General features: G+C 39.4%; 1 protein-coding gene across 2 annotated transcripts in view; it reads left to right on the top strand.

The window, feature by feature from the left end:
- LRPPRC (leucine rich pentatricopeptide repeat containing) overlaps positions 1-24,030 on the top strand; it is a 163,134-nt gene that overhangs the window by 125,540 nt on the left and 13,564 nt on the right. For both annotated transcript variants that reach the window (XM_005296109.5, XM_065589551.1), the window contains 5 exons: positions 6,866-7,008; positions 7,132-7,225; positions 14,829-14,955; positions 17,776-17,864; positions 21,961-22,165. In XM_005296109.5, the coding sequence (XP_005296166.2) occupies positions 6,866-7,008; positions 7,132-7,225; positions 14,829-14,955; positions 17,776-17,864; positions 21,961-22,165 (658 nt within the window). The remainder of the gene's footprint in view (positions 1-6,865; positions 7,009-7,131; positions 7,226-14,828; positions 14,956-17,775; positions 17,865-21,960; positions 22,166-24,030) is intronic.

Genomic DNA, 24,030 nt, shown 5'->3' with positions numbered 1-24,030 from the left:
TCCTTGGCCTCCATTGTCCCCTCCCAGGTTCTAGAGGAATGGTATGCTGCCCTTGCCTTGAAGGATTCTTACTTTCATATCTCAATCTCCCAAGATCAGAAGAAATTCCTCTGATTCATTGTGAACCAGTTTACCCTGCTCCCAGCCTGTCAGCAGCCCCTTGGGTATTTATAAAGTGCATGGCAGTTGTCACGGCCTTCTTGAGTAAGCAAAGGGATAGATTTACCATTACCTCGATGACTGGGTGATCAGGTGCAGGCAAATGTTAGGCCTGTTGATAAACATGCAGAAATCGACACTCTCCAGTTCAAAGTTTAAAATTTATAGGGGCGGTCCTTGACTCCGTCCAAGCCAGAGCCTTCCTTCCGAAGACCCAGTTCCAGGCCCTAGGCACGTTCACAGAGAGCCTCAGAAACCACCCTACCACCATGGCAAGAAACTGCCTAAAACTCCTGTGGCACGTGGCCTTATGCGCTTATGTGGTGCAGCATGCAAGAGTACGTCTCAGACCTCTTCAGACTTAGCTAGCATTAGTGTACAGGCTGGAATCGCTTGGACATGGTTGTCACTCTTCCCCCTTCAGTGATCACCACTCTCCTTTCATGGTTGGACTTGAGGACAGTAGGTGCAGGTGTCCCATTCTCAAGACCACATCCATCAATATCTGTAGTCACCAACTGCACCTGCACTGGGTTGGGTGGCTCATCTGGAGGTACTCAGAACCCAGGGCCTCTGGTCCCAGGCAGAGCTCTCTCTACACATCAATGTGAGGGAACTCAGAGCAGTGCACCTTGACTGCCAAGCGTACCGGCTCCATCTGGAAGGCTGGTTTGAGCTGGTACTTACAGACAACACAACAGCAATGTTCTATATAAACAGACAGGTTGGAGTGCACTCCTTTCACCTATACCATGAAGCTCTTTGTCTGTGGGAATTCTGCATAACCTACTCAATCCACCTTGGAGCCTCCTATCTTCCAGGAGCACAGAACTAATTAGCTGATTGTCTCAGCAGATCCTTCTCCAGTCACAAGTGGTCCATTCGCCCAGATGTTGTGAAGGACATTTTCCAGATAGACATGTTTGCGACAAGGTACAACAGGAAGAGTGTGCAATTCTGCTCCTTCCTGAATCACAGGCCAGGTTCTCTCACAGACATGTTTCTTCTCCCTTAGAAGGACCATCTCATTTATGCATTCCCTCCCATTCTGCTTATACACAAGGTCCTGCTGAAGGTCAGAAGGGAAGGATCGAGCCTGATCATGATAGCCCCAGCCTGGCCATGTCAACACTGGTTCACCACCCTTCTGGACCTCTCGGTGGAAACACCAATCAGCCTGCTTCCATTTCCAGATCTGAACACTCTGGACCAAGGCCGCCTACATCATCCGAACCTCGAGTCCCTTCATCTGATGGCCTGGAAGCTCCATGGCTTAACTCCTTGGAGCTAGCATGCTGCAGACAGTTCAAGAGGTCCTTTCAGGGAGCAGGAAACCATTCACTAGAGCTACGTACCTGGCAAAGTGGAAAAGGTTCTCGATCTGGTCAGCACAAAGAGGTGTTTCACCCATTCATTCTGGACTACTTACTTCACCTGAAGCAGCAAGAGCTATCTGTGTCATCAATTAGAGTCCAGCTTGCTGCGATTTCAGCGTTTCACCCATGAGTAAATGGCCAGTCCGTCTTCACCGACTCAATCTGTAGTCATTTCCTCAAAGGCCTGGGCAGGCCTTATCTCCAAGTATGACAACCAATCCCACCTTGGGATTTCAACCTGGTATTATCCAGGTTCCTGGGTCCCCCATTTGAACCCTTGGCAACGTGCGCTCTCCTCTACTTCTCCTGGAAGATAGCCTTTCTGGTGGCCATTACTTCATCTAGATAGCCTTTCTGGTGGCCATTACTTCATCTAGAAGGGTCTCAGAGATTAGGGCACTTACTTCAGAACCTCTTTACACGGTATTTTTCAAGAACACGTTCCAGCTGTGCCCTTACCCAGCCTTCCTCCCAAAGTTGGTTTCACAATTCCATAGTAACCAGGGCATTTTCCTGCCAGTCTTCTATCCAAAATCACATGCCAATAGCCAGGAACAGAGACTTCACTCACTAGATGTCAGACATGTGCTTGCCTTCTAAAAGAAAGGACTAAATCATTTTGGAAAATTATTTAAGTTTTTGTGGTGGTGGCGGACAGGATGAAAGGTCTTCCAGTATCAGCCCAGAGAATCTCATCGTGGATCACTTTTTGTATCCACACATGCTACAACCTAGCAAAGGTCCCGGCCCTAATGGCACATTCCACAAGGGCACAAGCATTGTCAGCTGCATTCCTGGCACAGGTCTCAATCAGGACATCTGTAGAGCGGCGACGCTTCTTCGGTTCACACTTTTGCATCGCACTATGCCATCGTTTAGCAGGCTAGAGATGATGCTGGATTTGGCAGAGCTCTGTTAGTCTACTCGTTAATGAACTCCAAACCCTCCTCCTACATCTGCTTGGGAGTCATTTACATTGGAATGGACAGGAGCAAGCGCTCGAAGAAGAAAAACGGCTACTAACCTGTTCTTCAATGTTTCTCGTGTCCATTCCAACCCCCCCCCCCCCCCACACACACACACACACTAGGGTGACCAGACAGCAAGTGTGAAAAATCGGGATGGGGGTGGGGGGTAATAGGAGCCTATATAAGAGAGAGACCCAAAAATCGGGACTGTCCCTATAAAATCGGGACATCTGGTAACCCTAACACACACACACACACACACACACACACACACACACACACACACACACACACACACACACACACACACACACACCCCTACACCTCTCTGTCGGAGTTAGCTGGCAAGAAGGAACTGAGGGGGCAGTAGGGCCCTATATACTGGCTCTATGAAGACGTAACTCCAAGAGGCACTAGAGCTGACCTGACAGATACCACCGAGGGAAAATTTTCCGGTGGTAGTGCACGCGCCGCATGCACACCTATGTTGGAATGGACATAAGCAAAACATCTAGCATAACAGTTACCGAAGGTTAGTAACCGTTTTTACACTGCTGCTGTTGTGAGGAAAAGGTTATTCTTATAGCTGCAGAAATCCTTCTGTTCAAGGTAAGTTTCGCTTTCCACAGTTCCTGGGAAATAGTTTTCCCATCATTTTGTTCTAGCTCTTAGCATTCCTTTGGAAGGGTGTTGCATATATGGACATTCCTAGCACTCTGGGGTCCTAGTCCAGTAAATGGAGCATGCACATCAGTTGTAGCCTATTCATTTCATATCTCAAAAGTGCCAAAGCCTTAGGGCCACAAAGTTGCTGCAGGCAAGATGTTAAAATCCTGCACCAGGTGGCATCTTAGGCACCTGCAAAACTATTCACAAAAGTCCCTGGGGGCATTGGGGAAAAAGTAAGTTTCTATTCCTCTGCAGAGTCATCCGTTTATAAAGTTCTTGTTTTATTGGGGGAGGAGGGCAAGACTTTCAATTCCTGCCGATTTTTCTACTAGAACAATAACTAAGCTCTTCTTATCATTTTCCCCCCTCCCATTTCTGTGATTCACTAATCACTACTTCCCATTAGTGGTGAATGAGGGGAGAAGCTATTAACAAAGAAATTATCAAGTAAGAAATTTCTCATTCTGTTAACAGCTTCTCACCTCATTCAACCCATCCTAGTAGTCTGGTAAATGATCAGAATACAAATTGATGTTTTTCTCTAAAGGGAGACTTGGGTATACCTGTCTTAAGGTTAATTAATATATTAATGCTAATAATTGGTTGCTGGAGGGTTTCTAAAGCTTTGGAAAAACTTTTCTGGTGGCCTAAGCTGAAGAGCAGGGCTTAGTTCTGGAGCCTCTGGCAACAACATTGGACTGCCTCCAAATTACATGGGGGGAGGGGGATGCTAACTTGTTAGTGATGAATGAGGAGAGAAGCTGCTAACAGAAGATTATAAGGTAAGAAATTTTCTCATTCATTTAGTTCCATCACGGCCCACCTTGCAGCAGTCTACATATTTTCCACCTGTTCAGTCTTGTTCAGTCTTCTCACATCCCACAGCATCTAGATTCCTGAAAGGATTATTGCATACTTGCCCACCTATCCAATCTCCTATAACTTTCTCTCAAGCCACTTTAGGAATGGTGCTTTCACTATCTTGCCCTCAAGGTGGGTTGTCGTAGTCATCATCACATAAGATATAAGGGTCAGTTATCTCCAAGCTCTAACCCCCTCCCGCTCCATACAGTATTCCACAGAGATATGGTGGTGTTGAGACCTTATCTGAAGTTTATTCCTAAAGTGGTCTTGAAATTTCATTGAAGCAGTCCATCAGTTTATTCCTGTTCTTCCCTAACCTTGTTCTGTTCCAGAGAAGAAAAACTCCACACTCTGAATGTTTCAGGAGTCTTATACTACACTGATAGTCTGAAGGGCTTATTCTGTCTTGTTGTCTCTTCATGGCAATCTTCAGTGCTTCGAAGGAGTAAGCCCTCTCCTTTGAGAGGATGTTAAAACAGATTTCTGTGCATATCAGTCTGCTACCAAATGGCTGATGTATCTTTCCTTCCACATGTTAAGGCTTACTCCATTAGAGCACAAGCTACGGCTACTCTGCTTTAGGAACGTACCCATATCTGGAGACTTTAGACTCCTGACTTTCTTTAAGTACTATGCCTTAGATCTAATTGAAAGGTCAGATGCCAGTTTCAGAAGAGCAATACTGCAATCATTGTTGAGATAAATCAAGACTCCTCAGTCCTATCTTCCAGATTGGACACTACTTATCAGTCACCTGGAGTGAGATTCACACTGACCCATACTCAAGAAAGAAAATTACATACCTTACAATAACTGAGGTTCTTTGCGATGTTATCAGTGTGGATTCCATGACCCTCTCTCCATCCCCACTTTTCAAAGTCCTCCACATCTAGTATTCTGCATTCGTTAGGCAACTGTGGCATTTGTGCCTTTTAATGCCCTCACCAGAGCAAACAGGATGACAGATATAGCCCAACATACTTCTATACCAGTTTCCCACACAGGGCCGGCTCCAGGGTTTTGGCCGCCCCAAGCAGCCAAAACCAAAAAAAAAAAAGTTGCGATCTGCGACGGCAATTCGGCGGGAGGTCCTTCACTCGCAGGCAGAGTGAGGGACCGTCCGCCGAATACCTGGACCTACCGTCCCTCTCCGGAACGGCCGCCCCAAGAACCTGCTTGAGAAGCTGGTGCCTGGTGCCTGTTCCCACACATGAGGTGCAGGCAAACCTAAAGTGGGATCCACACACTGCTGACAGCATCTTGAAGAACCACAGTTCATATACGGGTAATTAACTTTTTTTTTTTTTTTTTAAGATGTGGGATTTAGAAAAAAGGGAATTTTTTCCATTTGAATGTGCTAACATTTTTGTACAGTTATGTAAAAATGCTAGACACTCATTCCCTGACCCAAATGAGAGCAATTGCACAGGACTATAAGTTGGGTAGAAAAATTTTGGATTTGTTCCTTTTTGAGAATGCGAACCTCTGAGCGTTGCTTTGGGTCTCTATAGATATGCATGTCTTCTTAAGGAGCTCTTAATTTACTGACATAGCAGCTTCAAAGCGTCTAAATTCCTTTGGGGCAACCTCAACAGGACCTCAGGTAGCTTAGAAGTTCCTATGAGAGAGTTTAAAAGTTCTCTGAACAAAGTTGTTTTTTATGCATTGCAATCTGCACCAAATTTTAAATATAGAAAATTCTTCAGAGAACTGTTTGTCAGATAGTCTTTAGAGAAATGATTAGCACCTTAGAATTCGTAGTGGGGATTAAAGGGAAAACATCAATGTAAAAATTACACTTTTGTCAGAACCTATTTTACATACTGTTTCTTTTCAGTTTGCTTACTTTGCATGTAAAAATTTTTTGTGCGGTCAGTTTGTGTTCCTGTGTATACTCAGTTTCCAATATTTTCTGTGTGTTGCGACAGTGAAAAAGAACATTTTTTAATATGGGGGAATGTGATTAAAAAGTTACAAAAACTGGTGCAGGGTCTCAGAAGCTCATGAACACTTGCATTTATATCAACATAATTATCCAACCTTGATGTGACATTTCCAGACAAGTCTTTTAATAGTTATTTTGGAACTATATTCTGTAAACAAAAAGGAGCTGAATGTGGAAGTTCAAAAATTATTAGAAATCAAGAAGTCATTTTATGTCAATATTTGCATTAAAGAGAAATAGCATGTTCTTGGTACCTAACCTTTTGTCACTTGTGAAGTTTCCCAGTGTTTCATGGCTAAAGTCTAAGGCCTGGGTTCTTCAAATACTTAGGGCTGGTCTACACTACGGGGATCTAAGTTTGATCTAAGCTACGCAATTGGAGTTATGTTAGTAGCATAACTCAAGTCGACATAGCTTAGATCTGCTTACCGTGGGGTCCACACTACGCTATGTTGAGGGGAGACGCTCTCTTGTCGACACCCATTACTCTTCTCATTCTGGTGGAGTACTGAAGTCGACGGGAGATCGATCTGTGGTCGATTTAGCAGGTTTCACTAGACCCGCTAAATCGACCCCCCCCCCCAGCGTATCAATCATCGCAGTGTCGATCCACCAGTAGGTGGAGAAAAGTCCTTAAGCACATTACAAACATGAAATCAGTGAAACTACTTGCATGTATAAAGTTAGGCATGCACATAGCATCTTCACACACTGATAACACAAATTGATTTTTTTTTTAATGTGGGTGCTTTAAAAATAACAGAACTATCTTATGTATTTAATTGTTGATTTTGCTTACTTTTTCATTATACAGCTTTTCACTGAAAATGTAGGATTAGTATCTGGATATGTATTAGATGTGAAGACTGAATCTTGTCTTTCAGAGATCAGTAATGACTGGCAAAAAGCTGGTGCAACTTGGACTAAAATGCAGGAAGAAAATGTTATTCCTCGTGAGAGAACTTTAAGGTTATTGGCTGATATTCTTAAGAACAATGGTCAAGAAGTACCATTTGATGTGCCTCAGGTAATTTGGGTTTAACTTTACATACAAGTGCAACATTGTATTCTTTTTGTTTGCTTCAGGCATTTTTTTCACGTGTCTCTTCATGTTGTATGTTTTTTATTAAACCATTACTTTGTTTTAAAGATTTGGTATAAAGACCATGTAGAACCAGCTCCTGATTCAGAAAATAACCCTGAGAAGAAAGTGTTGATGCTCTGCAAGGAGGGCAGTGTCCAAGGTAAACTGAAAACACGTCTTTTTTCTTTGGCTTTAAAAAAGCAAGGTTCTATTAATCAACAAAAGTAGCCAGTACTCTCAAAAACCTAATGCAATACCTGAGTCTAGAATGCAGGGTTTAAAATTACAGTAGTATTTTTGGAATCTCTTCCAGGCAAGTGTGTGCTGGGTGCAGCATCCAGTTGTTCTGCAGTATCCTTTGTGTAACTTTCATTTCTGAGTTTTGTCAGTTGTATTGATCGAATAGCAACGGGTAATAATTTCTGTTGATCAGTATTAAAGACCACTGTGAGGCCACTCAGCACTGATAGCTGTCCAAACATGTAGGTTTATTTAAAAAGAAAAAGTATAGGACAGGAGAATTTCAGTAACCAGTTGAACACATTGTATTGTTGTAGGTTGTTAATTTTCATATATTCTATATCTAGTCCTTGGATGCAGAAGCAACGAAGTATCAAGTATGAGTAGGGAGGCAGTATTATCTGTGTCTAAAGCATTGGTGAGGCCATTACTGGACTACGGTGACCATTTCTGGTGTTCACACTTCAAAAAAAATGTTGATAAATTGGAAAGGGCTCAAAAGAGTGACAAGAATCATTTGAGATCTGGAAAACATGCTTTACAGTCAGAGATTTAAAGAGCACAGTCTGTTTAGTTTATCCACGAGAAGATTAAAAGGTGATATGATCACAGTGTACAAGTACCTACTTGAGGAAAAGATTTGATAGTTGACAGCTCTTCCATATAGCAGCAAAAAGCATAATGAGATGCACTGGTTTGAAGCTGAATCTAGACAAATTCAGACTAGAAAATAAGGTGCAGGTTTTTAACAGTGAGAGTAACTAGAAAAACTTTGGAAAATCACCACCACTTAAGTCTATAAATCAATTTGAGATGTCTTTTTAAGATATGTTATAGTTAGGGCCCTGCCACATTCACAGTCCAGTTTGGTCAATTTCATAGTTGTAATATTTTAAAAATCATAAATTTCATGATTTCAGATATTTCACAGTGTTGTAACTATAGGGGTCCTGACCCAAAAGGCGGGGCGGGAGGAGGAGTGTAGGGTATTCCCACCCTTACTTCTGTGCTACTACTGGCGGCAGCACTGCCTTCAGAGCGGAGCGGCCAGAGAGCAGTGGCTGCTGGCCGGGAGCCCAGGTCTGAAGGCAGCGCTGCCGCCAGCAGCAGTAAGGATAGAATGGTATGGCATTGCCACCCTTAATTCTGCACTGCTGCTGGCGGGGCACTGCCTTCAGAGCTGGGTGCCTGGACAGCAACCACCACTCTCTAGCCACCCAAGGGTGGCAATACCGCAACCACCACTATAATAACCTTGTTACCCCATCCATGACCCCCCTTTTCAGTCAGAACCCCAGTTTTAAAAACGCTGGTGAAGTCTCTATAGTCTAGGGTAAAAGTACACAAAAGACTAAATTTCATGGTCCGTGACACATTTTTCACAGCTGTGAATTTGGTAGGGCCCTAGCTATAGTTCAAACAGTAATTGTGGTCCTTAATGCAGAAGTTAATAGGTGAGATTGTTTGGCCTATGTTATTGCTGGAAGTTGGACTAGGTTATCACAATGATCCCTTCTGGCCTGAAAGTCTTTGAACCTATTTCACTGTAATGCTGCAAGATAACTCGTCACTGAAAAAAGATCACATCTATCTCTTAGATGTAAACAAAATAAGCCCTGTAAAATCACAGATTCCTGCATAGAGTTCTTTGAAGTCTTTTTTTCTCCATTTCCCCCATTTAGTTAAAACTAAGAACTTTTAACCTCCAACATACTGACTGTAAGTAAATCACCTTGAGCAACTGCCATTTTAATCGATGATAAACAACCCCAATGAAAACCAATGTGTGATACAAAGTTAAGACATCTCTCTTACTTTAAAGGTAGACCATATATATTCAGTTTTGTGGCATTTTAGTTAATCTGAGGCTGAGCACTCTTCTTATCTGTATCCAACAATGAATTTTAGTTTTATCGGTGCAACTGAGAATGGATGTGCATTTTTGTTATAAAGCATGATGAGTGGTCATTTACACTCCAGTCCAATACCTTCCACTTCCCTAGTTCTGAGGGAATTTCTTCTACAGCACTCGCTACCCAGAACGCATCGTTGTCATCATTATTATTTTTTGTATTTACGTAAAGCTTCTAAATTTAGCATTCCCCCATGGTGCTTGTTGCTTTGCAGGATCAGGCACTTAAGGTAGGAATCAAACCTCAGTCTGCCACATCACAAACATAAAAGGCTATCACTGGGCCTCAGAGTGGTCCAGAAGTTAGTTAGAAAGCGCTTCTAAAATATTATTAAATTTGTATCTTTTTTTTAAAGCAGAATGTTAAAACAGAAATTACCTCCATCAAAGCAGAAGATAGAGCCAGTAATGAAGATTCATAGACAATTTTTAAAGATGCTGGCAAGATGAAAATGTTTGCTCAAATAATTTCAGGATGCATTTTAACCTTACTCCTAGAGAAATGTCTTTGTGTAATCTCTGATATTTTTTCTCTGACTTTCCCTTAACATTTTGAAAAAGATTTTTCAGTATGCTGGGGAGAAACATATTTCCTCTTTTCATGTAAAAGAGCTCTCTCCTTAGATGAAAATAAGACTTTGTTAGCTGGAGTGAGAGTAAGACGAGGGAGACACAGATTTCTCCCTCCTATCCCCATATATTAGTAGTGATATGTCATAGCATTTAAGAAAAACAATGCTTCGCCCTCTTCCTTCTATAGACTACTGTCTTAAGGGTAAATTGTACCCTTCTACAGAAGTACCTGACACGAGAGAGAGCCAAAGGAGCAGTCTCCTTATCGTAATGATCTGCAGGGATGGAAATTCCTAGTCCCGTGGAGGGTTCTCTCTCCCTTCCCTCCCCCCCAACTGACCTTATACTTCCTTCTTTCCAGTATTGGTGCTGCCAATAGACATCTCCCGGAGCTATTAGCGTCGAATTCCATCCACACCTACCCTAATTCGACATGGCCATGTCGAATTTAGCGCTACTCCCCTCGTCGGGGAGGAGTACAGAAATCGATGTAAAGAGACTTCTATGTCAAAATAAATAGCTTCGTTGTGTGGACGGGTGCAGGGTTAATTCGAGTTAACGCTTCTAAATTCGACATAACCTCCTAGTGTAGCCCAGGCCTCAGAGATGAGACAGCATACACTATAATCTGCCACAGAATTGTTTTGCTGTTACTGGAGAAACTGGTGTTAAAACACCATCAAACTCCTGGAGCCCTGATTGAGGGGTTATGCATAAGTCTGCATGTACTGTGTACGCATATGAAAGCATATATCATATATAGTATATGCACACTCATATTTTGTATACATATCACTTTAATGGTAATCTCTATATTATGCCATATTTAAGAGCTTCTTCAGAATGTTAATTTTCATACCCGTAAATTTGGGGGATCAAAAGGCGGGCTTGAAAATGGATGTACCTTAGAAGGATCAGGTTCTGAAAACGGAACTAATTAATTTTTCTTTGGAAAGTGTTGAGGACTAGGTAATATTGATTTAATGTCCTTGAATATCATAAACGATAGGATTGAAGAGGGGAGGGAAACAAAATTATAAAAATTTTACACCTATTTATGAATATGGCTTGAATACCAAAGTAATTTCCTGAATAATTTCTAAGATTTAAAGTTAAAATAAACAAAAAACTGCACCAATTTATTACTGATATCCCTGACACCTTGAGATTGAATTTACTGATAGATTGCTATTGCACATCCTGCAGTTACATTCTGATCAACTGGTAGATGATCCAGACCTACCAGATATTAAGAATGAAAATTTTGTAGGAAAATATTTTGCTGAAAATACTGTGAAATGTGCTGCGTGCATGTGTTTAAAATCCTATAGAAATTAACTTGTCAACTTTATGTAAACAATGTAGTGTAATTTTGATATGAATACAATAGGATATTGTAAAAAATTTTGTATCAATGCAACTTAATCTTAATCAACTTAATCTTAATCAACTTAATCAGTTTAGAATATTAATTATATAATTTAGATTAATTCCTTGGCAGGGTGCTGTTTTAAAAGTCCATTCTTTGAGGTTTTTTATTTATGAAAAACAATATATTCATCTTACTAACTTGATTCTGCATTGTTATAAGTTGGCCTTTTGGGTAGTGTGTGCATGTGTCCAAGCAGTGGAAATTGCTGAACCAAATGTGACTGTGTTGTGAGAATTGAGATTTTATGTTGGCAAGTTGTCACATTTCTAACAGCTCTCTCTGCTTAAAGTGGTAATACAACATGATATGATTTTTATGCCAGAAACTCTTTTGAATGCTAATATATTTGAGTACAGCGTCTCACAAAAAGATGGCAATTTGAGAAATAGTAAACTAATAATCCCTGTTTGGGGATATGGTCTCCATTTGAGAACCCTTTAGTCAGCTTCAGACATACAACTCAAGTGGAGTTGATGTAAGATAATGCCAGTTTATTTTCAAAAGGTAAGCGGTGGGGGCAGTTATGAAATATTTTGCCATTTAGGAGGGAAAAAAATAAAATATTATAGCAGAGATGGCCAAACTTACTAACCCTCCAAGCTGCATATGATAACCTTCAGAAGTTGGAAAGCCGGGGTGTACTAGACAGGGCTCAGGGCTTCAGCCCCGTGGCGGGATGGAAGGGCTAGGCACGAGACCTCCCTCCCTACTGGAGGATTGGGGCAGAAGAGGGGGGCAGGGGTGCAAGCTCCGGGCAGTGCTTACCTCCAGCAGCTCCTGGAAGCAGCAGCATGTCCCCCCTCCAGCTCCTGCGCGGCCAGGCGGCCCCACAGCATTGCAAGGTCCGCAGTTCTCGGCTAATGGGAGTTGCAGAGCCTTCACTTGCAGCGAAGGCACCGTGCCGGAGGCCCCTGACTGCCCCATGCTTAGGAGCCAGAGGAGGGACATTCCGCTGCTTCTGGGAGCTGCGCGGAGCCATGGCAGACAGAAAGCCTGCCTTAGTCCCGCTACGCTGCCGACCGGACTTTTAACGGCCTGGTCAGCAGTGCTGAGTGGAGCCGCTAGGGTCCTTTTTCGACCTGGCATTCTGGTTGAAAACCGGACGCATGACAACTCTACTTCAATGGGGCCAGGAGTTTATCCATAATCTATTGCATGTACATTTAATACCTCTTGGCAACCACTTTAGGCAACAAAAGATCTTATGGTGCATCTAACATCTCATTGAAAAGGTTTATATTTGACAATAAAAGCAAGCATATTTACATCAAATTCTTGAAATAATTAAGATTGAAGAAAAAGAGATTAAACTTTATTTTTACTCTGCTCACTTTAAATTCTTGTTTGGTATTTGAATAATTTGTACGTTGTTTGTTTGCTGACATGATTAACCTTTAAAACTCCTCTTGACAAACCTTAATTTTTGTGATGAGGAAAATAGATCCAGGAGTGAGTGGTTTGCATTTATGATTTGACATAGAAATCTTGGGAAAGTGGGGAGCATTCTTTTAGTAGTTTCCTGTTCAGAACTTTACTATGCAAAAACCCACCTGCAGTGCCAGTTGGTTGAATGAAGGAGTTTGAATTTATTTTGCCTTAAATCGAATAGCATAGGGAAAAACAGTTAAACATTTTGTTTTCATTACAGTGACAGACATTTATAGTTAGCAACTGTACTGTAAACACAATCATTGTACTTGATATAGGGTAGAGGAAAAGTAGATACCCTCTTCTGGTGTGTGCCAGAGCTGCTCAATGCAAGAATGTGCTCGTAAGTGTTTTCAGATGCTAGTCAGAGTTTGTTGCACTTGTGTATTGAATGATTCTTCATTATCATAAGTAAGCAACCTTATTTCATGGAATAATATTTACTGGTCTAGTGGTGATTTAGTCACTTTCACAGTTGAAAAACTTTATTGGGGGGAAAAAAAAGTCCACAAACTTTTCAGTGAAGTGAACACCTTCTGTAAATGCTAGCAATTAAATTTTGTTTGGCACATAAATGGGCAAGATGGGTAAATCATGACAGGAAGTCTGGCCAGTTAGATTATTTTAAAATCCTATCACATGCTATTTGACTATTTTTTCCCCTGTCCTGTTGTTTGAGTATTGATCCAGAGAGTGGTGATATAATTAAGTATTGTAATTTCAGACTTATGTCAGAACAGCGCACACAGTGACTGTTAATTTTTGCCATAGGTGGTTCTTTTATATCTGTGTTCATATACACGTGCTATGTAAAGTGTCTGTGTATAGATATTAGATAACTATATGGCAATATTCTTACAATATACTACACATTCACAATTTGTGCATACCTGTTTAAATAGACACACATTCATGCTTATATGAATACATTTTGTTAAAAGTCCCAATATATACTCTTAGAGTATGTCTACACAGCAAAAATTGTGCACAGGCCAGCCTACCTGAGATAGCCTGAATCCAACTAGCAGAGGTAACAATAGCAGTGAAGTACAGTACAGCTTCAGCGTAGATAGTACAAGCCCAGCATAGGCCTTGGACACACATTCTGCTTTCTAGCTCATTCTGAAGCCTGTTGTTACCCCCACTGACTAGATTCAAGGTAGCTTGGATAGGCTAGCCCATGCACAGCTTTTGCGAGTTAGACATGCCCTTAAACTCAAGCCATCCCATGGTTCAGACAAGATGGGACATTAACACTTGCAGGCTTGAGAATGTGTGCTGAAAATTTGTCAAGGTGTGCCCTGAAGTTTCATTTGTTCATACTGTATTTCCTTTGAGGTTAAAATTCAAATACAGATTATTTTCCCCTTCGCGCCAAAGGTATGAGCCAGATGTTTACAGCTGCATAATCTTGTTTCAAAAAGTAAATGATTGAAAAGTGTGGTTATCTCCAACCCCCCCCCCCCCTTTTTTTTTTTTTTTGGTAACGTCTTTTCATACACTGACAGTTATTGTGAATGTGTGAAATAAAACTGCTAATCAGTCAAACAAATGCAGCTTAGTTTACTTGTTAAATATCTGTATATTTGTAAATTGTATGTTTTTATATAAATCTTGTCGTAACCAAACAGTTTGATCTCCCAATACTGGAATCACTGCCTATATTTGCTGAATGCTGTTGTGATGATGCGCCAAACATTGTAACCATCTACCCCAGAATTAGGTGTTGCTTCAAAAATCATTAGTTCTCCTTTTCTCATGAACAGATGTATGGTGGTGGTTTTTATTTTAAATGAAGGGAATTCCAAACACTTCTTTGGAGTTAGCTTATTTGACTCAGTGGTTTTTTTTTTTTTTTTTTGAGGGTGGGAAAAATGTAACTTACCTGGATTTTAGAAGAAACCACATTTTTTTAATATATATATATACACACACACACACACACACACACACACACACACACACACACATTTTAAAAACCATACAACTTTTGAAACCTGGGCAAACCAACAATTTTCTAAAATATAGCTTTAGACTAAAAGATTTAAGAAAAGGAAGAATAGATTTATGTTTAAGATGCAGACTTTTTAAATAAAAAGAGATGTGAATGCTCTTTGTATGCCACTTCAATGTAAAGTGACATCTCAATTGTTTTTTTTTTTTTTATTCTCTTTGTAGAGGCATACAATATTTTACTGGAAGCACAAAAGAAGGATATTATGTTTCCTCTCTTTCCCTATTCCACTCTTATACAAGCATTGCTGTCTGAGGGTTGTCTTGAGGAAGCCATCAAAGTGAAAAACATGTAAGTTTTTGTTTTTTGTTTTTTAAACCTGTGGCTCTGTTCTAAAACTGCACTCATAACCTTGCATGAAAATTATCGTGAGCATTCCTTTAAGGTAAAGTCCCATCTTCCTAACAAAAAGTGGGCCCCAATTGGAAACATGATGATATAGTGAGTAATGCATTGGTCTTTCATAAATCAAATCTAAAGACCTATGCTCGGTATTAATATATTATTCACCTTTCAAGGCTAGATGGTCCAGGAATATGACATTAATGAATCAAGTTATAATATGTCTTTCTATAGTGTGTATTAGTAAAATACTTGGGATTGAGTTTGGTTGGATTGGGTTTAACTTTAATGAATCATGTGGTTGTACCGTGTGTTTTGGCTGCTGCCTGTAAAACTTGTCCCAGGGTAATATGCCAGTGACTAGTATGCTGAAATAGGGTAAAATATTAAAGCACCTAAATCCCATTTTCAAAAGTGGCTTAGGCACTCTAGTGACTAAAAGTATAGACCAGCTCGCAATGTCACTTAGTTTCTAGTGTTTTGTGGAAATATACTATATTGCTCCCAAATAAAATAATTTTCATGATTGTACCTTCTTAAAAACTTCTTGGCTTTAGGGAAAATGGGAGTAGGATCTAGCCAGAAGCGCCATTCTTATTGGTCAGTCATCTAAACCTAAAATAATAAAAACTACATTGTTTGGCAGGGCAGTTCAGAAAAGCATACATTTCAGAAATATCACATGATGGCACTCTAATAAACCCATGCTGGTTAACTCTTGCTGGTTTTTCTTTACAAGATAATAGAGAGTACACTTGATACCATCAGTACTCATGACTTTATTTGACAGTACATGGGTTTTTCAATAACAAACGAATAAAATTATAAGTACTCAGACTTCAAAGACAATTTTATGGAAGCAAACTTTCTTCTAAAAATGCTTAGATAGTGTATTGGAGTAGTGAATGGAATCGAAAGAGTATCTGTGGTGTGAACAATTTAGAACAAGTAAATTTGTTCATGCTTGACAAATTTCTGTATTCTGGAAACTTTGTGCTACATAGGAGTCAATCTTACCAACCTCATTGACTGAGAGATTACTTCTAGAAGCCTAAATATGTGCAGTGGCCTGAAATTTACATCTCTCCTAATATTTATAGTAAAAGATATGAAAGGTAGTTTCACTTGTGTAGCCTTACATATTTTTCTTTTGTTCTCTGTTTGAAGCCAAATTTAAATAATATTTAGAGAATCTTATAGTGTTTGTGTTAGCAATAGTATAAGTACCATAACAAGCATTTTTTTAACCTAAAAATACTAGTTTATTTTTAAAATTAATATCTTGGTCTCGGGCCTGGAAAGAACTAATGTTGAATTGAGATGATGGTGGAGGGAAGCAGCTTTCCAGCTGAGACTCTGGAAAAGTCCAGGAGTTTTCTGATATCTTGGTCAGACCAAAGTGCTGCTGCCTTCCGATTCTAATGAATTTTAGGTATGTTTATTGCACTTAGTTCAAGAGTTTTAAAATAGAAGTTTAGTAGTATTGGAATGAGGGATTAGTTCTGTAATAGTGGCTAACATCTATTTAATCACACTAAAGATTGGAAGATTGGAGAAAGTAAATCCTTTGTTATATGTAATTTACAGTCTCATGCATGAATTGTTGACTTAAGGGCTTTGACAGATGGGACAAAGGGAAAAAACCGGAACTGAGCAATGGGTGCTTAGGCAGGGATTAAGAGGATTGGTTGGGAGAGTAAGAAAATCCTGAGTCCAGTGACTGCATTTGTGAGCTCTAGAGGCTGAAAGTGACTGAGAGGATAGTCATATTGTGTACTCTATGAAGGATTTTCTTGGGATTGATGAGAATAATTTAGCAATGACCCTGCTTACCTCCCAATCCGCTCAGCTCATAAATTCAAGTAGGTAGGCTGCTCAGTTGTTTGCCACAAGATGATCAGTGAGGTTTATCTTGATTGCTGATATGGCAAATGGCAATGCCCCTTTTTTGTGTGGGGAGATTTTGTAATCTAGAAATGAACCTTTGTAAAGTTATCCTTATGTATTAAAAATGTGCCTAAATTTCATTAGAAATAGAGGCATTTTGCAAGTATAAAATAGATGTAATTGCTGGTTAGTCTGCATTAAAAGTATACATGTTCATTTCTTAAAAGCAGTATTATTAAAGCAAAGTTCTCTTTGCTGTAGATGTGACTTTTTTGCATTGCAAGGGACACAGAATTGATAAATGGAAATTTAATTTTAACATGGCAAAGGCAGCAAATGAAGTATGTTCAGTTTTTAAAACTGTATACATCTAGATGACAGAAATTTGAAAATTAATCAACCAAATAATATGGTTTTAGTTCATAATATGCTTTAGTTTATATTTAAAATATACAGTGCTGAAAATAAATGTTTCATTTTTATTGCTGAAAGAATAGTTTTACATTTTATAATTATGGTGACTTAAAAAAAGAAGAAAAAGTATCCTGCTTAGGATACAACAGAACAATGCAGGGCATGCAGTTATTTTAGTCATCTAATATGTCAGCATTCAAGAATCTGAACCGATTGTTTAAAAAAAATCTTGTACTTTGTTTCTTTTGTTGCTCATTTCCAACTTTGTCATCTGTCAGAATGCAAAAAAAAATTATCCTTCTATAACCATTGACAGGATAACACAAAAGCTGTCTCCAGGTCGATATTTTGCAGCAATATTTTTAACATACGAACAGTAGTTTTTATAATTTCACCTTGGTGCTCAACCATTTATTATCGTATCAGAAGCATGTCAGTAATTCCTTTCTAAATGTCTGCTTCTTTTAGCGCTGAGACCCACATCAAGGGCTTCACACTGAACGCTGCTGCCAGCAGCCGCCTCATCTTAACGCAAGTTAGGCGGGATTATTTGAAAGGTATGTCACAATGCTTGACCTTTACGTCACATTAATGCCGCTGCAGATTTTTCTTGTAACGCCCTTCGAATACTTGGATAAAGGAGTCCATTTAGCAAATTACCTGCTTATCAAGAGCCTTTTGTGGTAGCTGAGAGACGTAAATTACTGTACATGCATTTATAATACAGCTTGAATATGAATGTACTTGTCATTTGACCACTTAGTCCAGTTTCCATTCCATTTAACACAAGATGGGTTTTCTTAAGATGAATCACAGCTCTTCAGACATGCAAAATTTGTGCTCCAGAACGAGAGAAAGTACAGGCTTTCAAGTGCGTTAAAATTCACAGCACAAATCATTTTGCTTTAGAAATTAACATACTTTAGAGCATCTGAAACAATTCCCAGCAGTTGCTTCTTTCATATTGTGTTGGTTGTGTGAGATATCAGATGAGTTAAATTGAGTGTTAAATGTACATGATTGTGAACTAAATGATGATAATATTGATTTAAAAAACTAATTTAATACTTTTTAATAGTTCACAATACCAATAGTATTGAAATATACATTGTACTTTTCTTTCCTTTTTAATTTAATATTATAATATAACAGAAATGATGGCTGAGGGAAGCACATGTGTGGGACAAGATGGTGGAAAACTGTTATGCGACTTTCAGCTCTTCAGGATCATTTGTTTTGCAGTTCTGTGTCTTTGTTTTGGTGGTATTGGGAATAATGGAAAGTGGGTGATGCATCAGGACTGAACAACGCTAGTAAAGTTAGTGCTTCCAATCTTTCTCTGAGCACTTTTGAAAAATCTGTTCCTACGAATGTGTGTGTACATTCTCACATTAAATAAAACGTTGATAAAAATTTACTTGGTTTCCAAGCTCTTCTACTAAACTGCTTTATTTGGTACTGGAAAACCCTGCACAAACAGGGTATTGAGTCAGTGCAATTGCCTATACAGCATAAATATTTTCCTATTAATATATTTCCAATATTACTCTAAAACACAAGAGCAACTAAATGTAAACAAAAATATCAAAATGGGGAACAGTTTGACTTTAATCTGACAAAAGCAAGGAAATTCAGATTTACCATATCATCCTTAAATTAATTCACTTCACTGTGCTCTGATGTTGTACCATATATGTGTGTAGCATTGCCTGTGTTCAAATGCTTCTGCAATAAGTGAGATGCATCATTTCACTGTGTTTTCTGTTGCCAGTAAACAAACATGTTTGCTTTCAAATTCCTTGGTTATTTTCCCCCTGACATGTGCATGCAAGGACCCTAACACCAACTCCGACTCAGCATAGTGAAATGGAACTCCTTTTCTTCCCCATCTCCAATTCATCTCTTACTGTTGACAGTCCTCTATTTTTGCAGTCACACAGGCCTGCAACCTGTCGTATTTGATTTCTCTCTCCCTTCTGCTTTGTCCTCAGTCCAGCATGTTGCTAGATTTTGCAAGTTCTTTCTTTAATACTGTCACCCGATTCTTTCTTTCCTCATAACCCACTATTGAATCCTTGGCCAATACTCTGGTCACTTCTTGGTTTGACTATTGTAACTTCTTACCCTGGTCATTCCAGATTCTCTCATTGCACCACCTCAATTCTGTCTGACATGTGCTGAAAAAAATCCCTCCTCCTTGCATGCCTCTCACTCTCTTTGCTACTCCCTTGAGATCTGCATTTGTTTCCTGGAATGACTCCCATTATGCTTGGAATATCCTCCCTGGTCTTGTCCATTATACAATTTCTGTCCTTCAAAACTCACTGCTTTCAGTCACTGAAACCATAGCCATAGATCTTCTTCCTTTGGCCTGATTTTGGTAACCTATAACTATAAAGAAGTGCAGCTTCCATCAACAGCAACAAAAACGGTTTCTACCCCTTTCCCTGCAGAGAAGGCCTTGAAATAGTAAACTGATAAGCTTTCCATCATAGTTATCATTTAGTATAGGTGTGCCTGAAAAATGTTTCACAGATCATCCCCAAAATGCAAAGGCTTCTTTCTATTTTTGCCCCCTCCCCTACAGTCCTGCTTCTGACTTCCACTTTGCCCTGCTTCCTGGATGCTTCCCCCAAATTTAAATATACTAAGTAATTAAAAAAAAGACTAAAAGAAGCTAATAAGTTGCGTGAGTAACAGTAAGCGTATTGTGATTTTTTTCACTGTTGTAAACTTTGTTCCAAGTATCTCTTTCCAGCCAGTCATACCTTTCTGTGTGACATGCCATGTACACTTGTTGTGCTGCATAAAAAGATTTTTATCCTTTGGAGAGCTTAACCCTTCTTAAAAGATGTATCACAAATTTTTAGTAAGAACCAATTTGTATTGGATAAAAAGTTTTAGAGCTTTGTTTTGGGATTGCAGGCTGTAGAGAAAAACATGGTCAGACATGAAGGTAAACATTGGTTTATGACAAACATTCTAAAAATGTAAATTCACATTAGGAATAGTAAGAATTTTAATAGGTGTGTAGTACTAAGAAGGACATACCGAATGCGTTTGTTGTTGCCTTTAGTGGTTTTTTGCAATGTTGCTGGGTTTGTGTAATGTTGTATAAGATTCTTCCTATAGTGTCCTGTTCCTGAGAAGGCCAATCGAGCAGCATCTGAACTGCTAACAGGCAACACATGGGATAGGGAGGAAAATTTGAAAGTGGCGGGTAATTCACTTTAGTTTTCAGGTTATTGGAATCTTGTCCCGCATGTCTTTGCTTAAGACTGTCAAAACAAGATGGAAAATTAAATCAGGGTTGGGAGTTGTCTGTGGGTATTAGGCATACTGTCCAGTATTTTCTTGTCCTTCTATAAAAAATGTTTGGATTGTGGAATGGCAGCCTGTACCTGTATAGCAGGGATCGGCAACCTTTGGCACGCAGCCCACCAGGGTAAGCACCCTGGCGGGCCGGACCGGTTTGATTACCTGCCGCGTCCGCAGGTTCGGCCAATCGTGGCTCCCACTGGCTGCAGTTTGCCGCTCCAGGCCAATGGGGGCGGTGGGAAGCGGCAGCCAGTACATCCCTCGGCCCGCGCCGCTTCCTACAGCCCCCATTGGCCTGGGATGGCGAACTGCGGCCAGTGGGAGCCGCGATCGGCCGAACCTGCTGACACGGCAGGTAAACAAACCGGCCCAGCCCGCCAGGGTGCTAAAGGTTGCCGATCCCTGCTATATAGAGAACCTAAATGTTAACGCTACAGAGTTCAAGAATGTGTATGTGTTATGTTAGAAGTGTCATCCTTTGGTATTATAATTATTACCTTTGATTAATCCTACCTGTGCTGGTAAGCAGTGAGAGGTTTTTACAAGAGGGGTATGTCTTTCTTTTTATGCTTGCTTGTGTATAATGTAAATTGAGAACAATCATAGTTTAGAGGAATGTTTAGTGGAGAGAGATTTTTTTTGTTTTTGTTGTTTTAAATTAGTGTCAGAAGAGGATTGATATTGAAGCATGTTAATGTGGTTTTATTGCTTTATAGGTTGGCAAGATTGCTCTTCAATTTCCACAAATAACTGATGTCTGGTTTTTATACTTGGGTGTAAATTCATACCATGTAGTTTTATCCAATATTGTATTTTTTCTAAAGCCTATTGAAAAAAAAATTAGTGTGATTTCTGGATTCCAGCGATTTTACTCATTTGATGCACTTTATTTTAAACAAAATATCTTTGCTAGGGTATCCAATATCTCCAATGGCAAAGGCTTCATAACAAGGAAAACTGGGTTACAATCTGTTTTAGAACAATAAGTTAAAAACTTCCAGGCTTCAGTGAGGAGTATAAGGGGAAAACATTCATAATATGGCGGCTTTCCTTGGGTGTGATGTGTCAAAAATATTGTTTAGGAATCCTATCAAGGTTTTCCAGCAAACAAGGTTTGGAGGATTTTATCTTCCTGTGCCTAATTGTTAAACATGAAAAAAACCTGCTGAGACCTTCATTTAGATACTTGTTTAATATTTTATTTAATTGCAGCTGTTTTAGGCTACTTTTGTGTATATTTGTTTGGTTTTTTAAAATAGAACAAGTAAGGCTAATAATAAGGTCTGCTTCTGAACTAAAATCTTAATTTTCTTTCTCCCTTTTCATCCTGACTAGATGCTATATCTACTCTAAAAACAGTCCTTGAAAGGGACCTGGTGCCTCTACCACTAGCTGTGACTCGGCTCATTCAGGCTCTGGCTATGAAAGGTGATCTGGAGAGCATATGCACAGTTGAGAAGATGGTAGAAAACATGGCAGCCCCAACTGGTTTATCTCGCATGCTTTTTGTCAATAACACTGTATTGGCTCACATCAAGAAGTAAGTACTTGCAAGATTGGTATGGCTCTTTTTGTATAAGGAGGGAAAAGTGCACTGTTGCGCCTTACTTCAGTTGTTTTCCTTCATTAAGATTGAATGGATACTAGATTTCTGGCCAAGTTGGCTGCTGTTCAGGTTTCTTTTACGTGCACAGTGGAGCCTGGAGATCATTTAATGAAACGTAGGGGCTGACTTGCAACTACTAGTTGGGAGAACTTTGAGTGACATAATGATGTAAAAATCTATGTACTTACCAAACCCTGCCTACCTAAATTCACCCTATAGCTTCAGCTGATTGTAATACTGCCTGTCCTCAACTGTTGTGCATATTCTAGTGCTCATTTAAGGCCTGATGCAAAGTTTATTGAAGTCTGAATGTTGAAAATTAGGGACTTAATCAGTTACTGTTTTGCCAGAGTTAGGTGTAGTGTGTGCGCAAATATAGGACTTGAAAGCTTACCAGACACCTATAGTTCTAACTGGAGAACTGAAACTACTAGCCATTCCAGAGGTTGTTATGAAATGTAGAGGTTGAGTATGCACTTTCCAAAGGTATTAGTTAAATAACTTGCCTGCCGAGTGGCTACTAATCTATTTTTCATGAACGTAAAAGCTATAAGAAGAGAATGTTTAAAAAAAATCTATTTGCCATACTACTATATGACCACAATTCCCATTGTGTTAAGTGTCCCCTAAAGTCATCCGTATACTTTGACTCAGATTGATAGCTCCATGGTCTGGCATTTTTGTTTTAACTTTCATGTTGGTTCTTTGCTCACTCATCCTCTTTATGTAACTTCAGTAGTTTCCTGTGAATAGACTTTGATTTTTTTTTTTCTTTTAAACTTTGAGTTTCTCAAACTACTTCTGTTGGAAATAGTCCTCAGGAGTCCCGCATTCTGTTATTTTCTTATTTATTTGTATTTTTTATTTCAAACCACTCTTACCAGATAGAGCTAACTCTGTCCCTAATTCAGCAGGAGAGCTGTAGAAATATGTAAGACATAGCAGATATCTATGATTGCTGCAGGCATTCAGGCCCAGAAAAAATATCCAACTCAGGTATTTGGAACTGCAAGATGATTTAAATGGGGTGGGGAGAGCCAAGCAGGCCTGTTCCAGTAGTGAGCTTAGTATGATATCTAATGGCTGAAAATAATCTTACTTTAAGGACCCAATCCTGCAAAACCTTTAAGTTTATGAGCAGTCTTTTTGTACACAAGTAATTAATTTAAAGTGATGTGAATTGATTATTTGCATAAGAAATGGGAACTCATGGGGGATCAGTCTCTTAAATAGGATTTTATACTATATTTCCATGTTTTATCCATGGAGGAGTGTCAAAACCCTGTCATGTATTTATCCTAAATTGGAGTGATTATGAGAACTAGCTAGATCAGATTATACAGAGGTACTTACTGCATAAAACAGTGTAATCAGTTTTCTTTCTCTTATCACAACTAACTTCATGTTAACATAGCAGGCTACATGCAAAGACTTCAGTTTTTCAATTGCAAAAACCCTGTGTCCTTTCCTTTTCAAGAAAAATTAGTTAGCAAGTCGTGGCATTCAGCAACAACAGACCTTTATGGATATTTAAATATCCATTATGGATCGGAAAATATGCTTTTGTGAGATGGATTTCAAACTAAGTGTTTTCAGTGGCTTATAAATGCTGAAATGTGCTGTATTACTAATTGACCAAACATTTGTTTTGCTCAAATTAAAGAGTCCTTTAAGTACTATTATTATAATTATTTTTAGAATGGATTGAGGCAAGAGTATGGTCATTTAAACTTTTAGAACATTAAATGTAGACTTGGCATTTTATGAATACTGTACCTTATGCCCGTGATTTTATTAGA

The sequence above is a fragment of the Chrysemys picta genome, chromosome 3 (genome assembly GCF_011386835.1).
Source record: "Chrysemys picta bellii isolate R12L10 chromosome 3, ASM1138683v2, whole genome shotgun sequence".
NCBI classification, from domain to species: Eukaryota; Metazoa; Chordata; order Testudines; family Emydidae; genus Chrysemys; species Chrysemys picta.
This window is presented reverse-complemented; position numbering and strand designations above follow the sequence as displayed.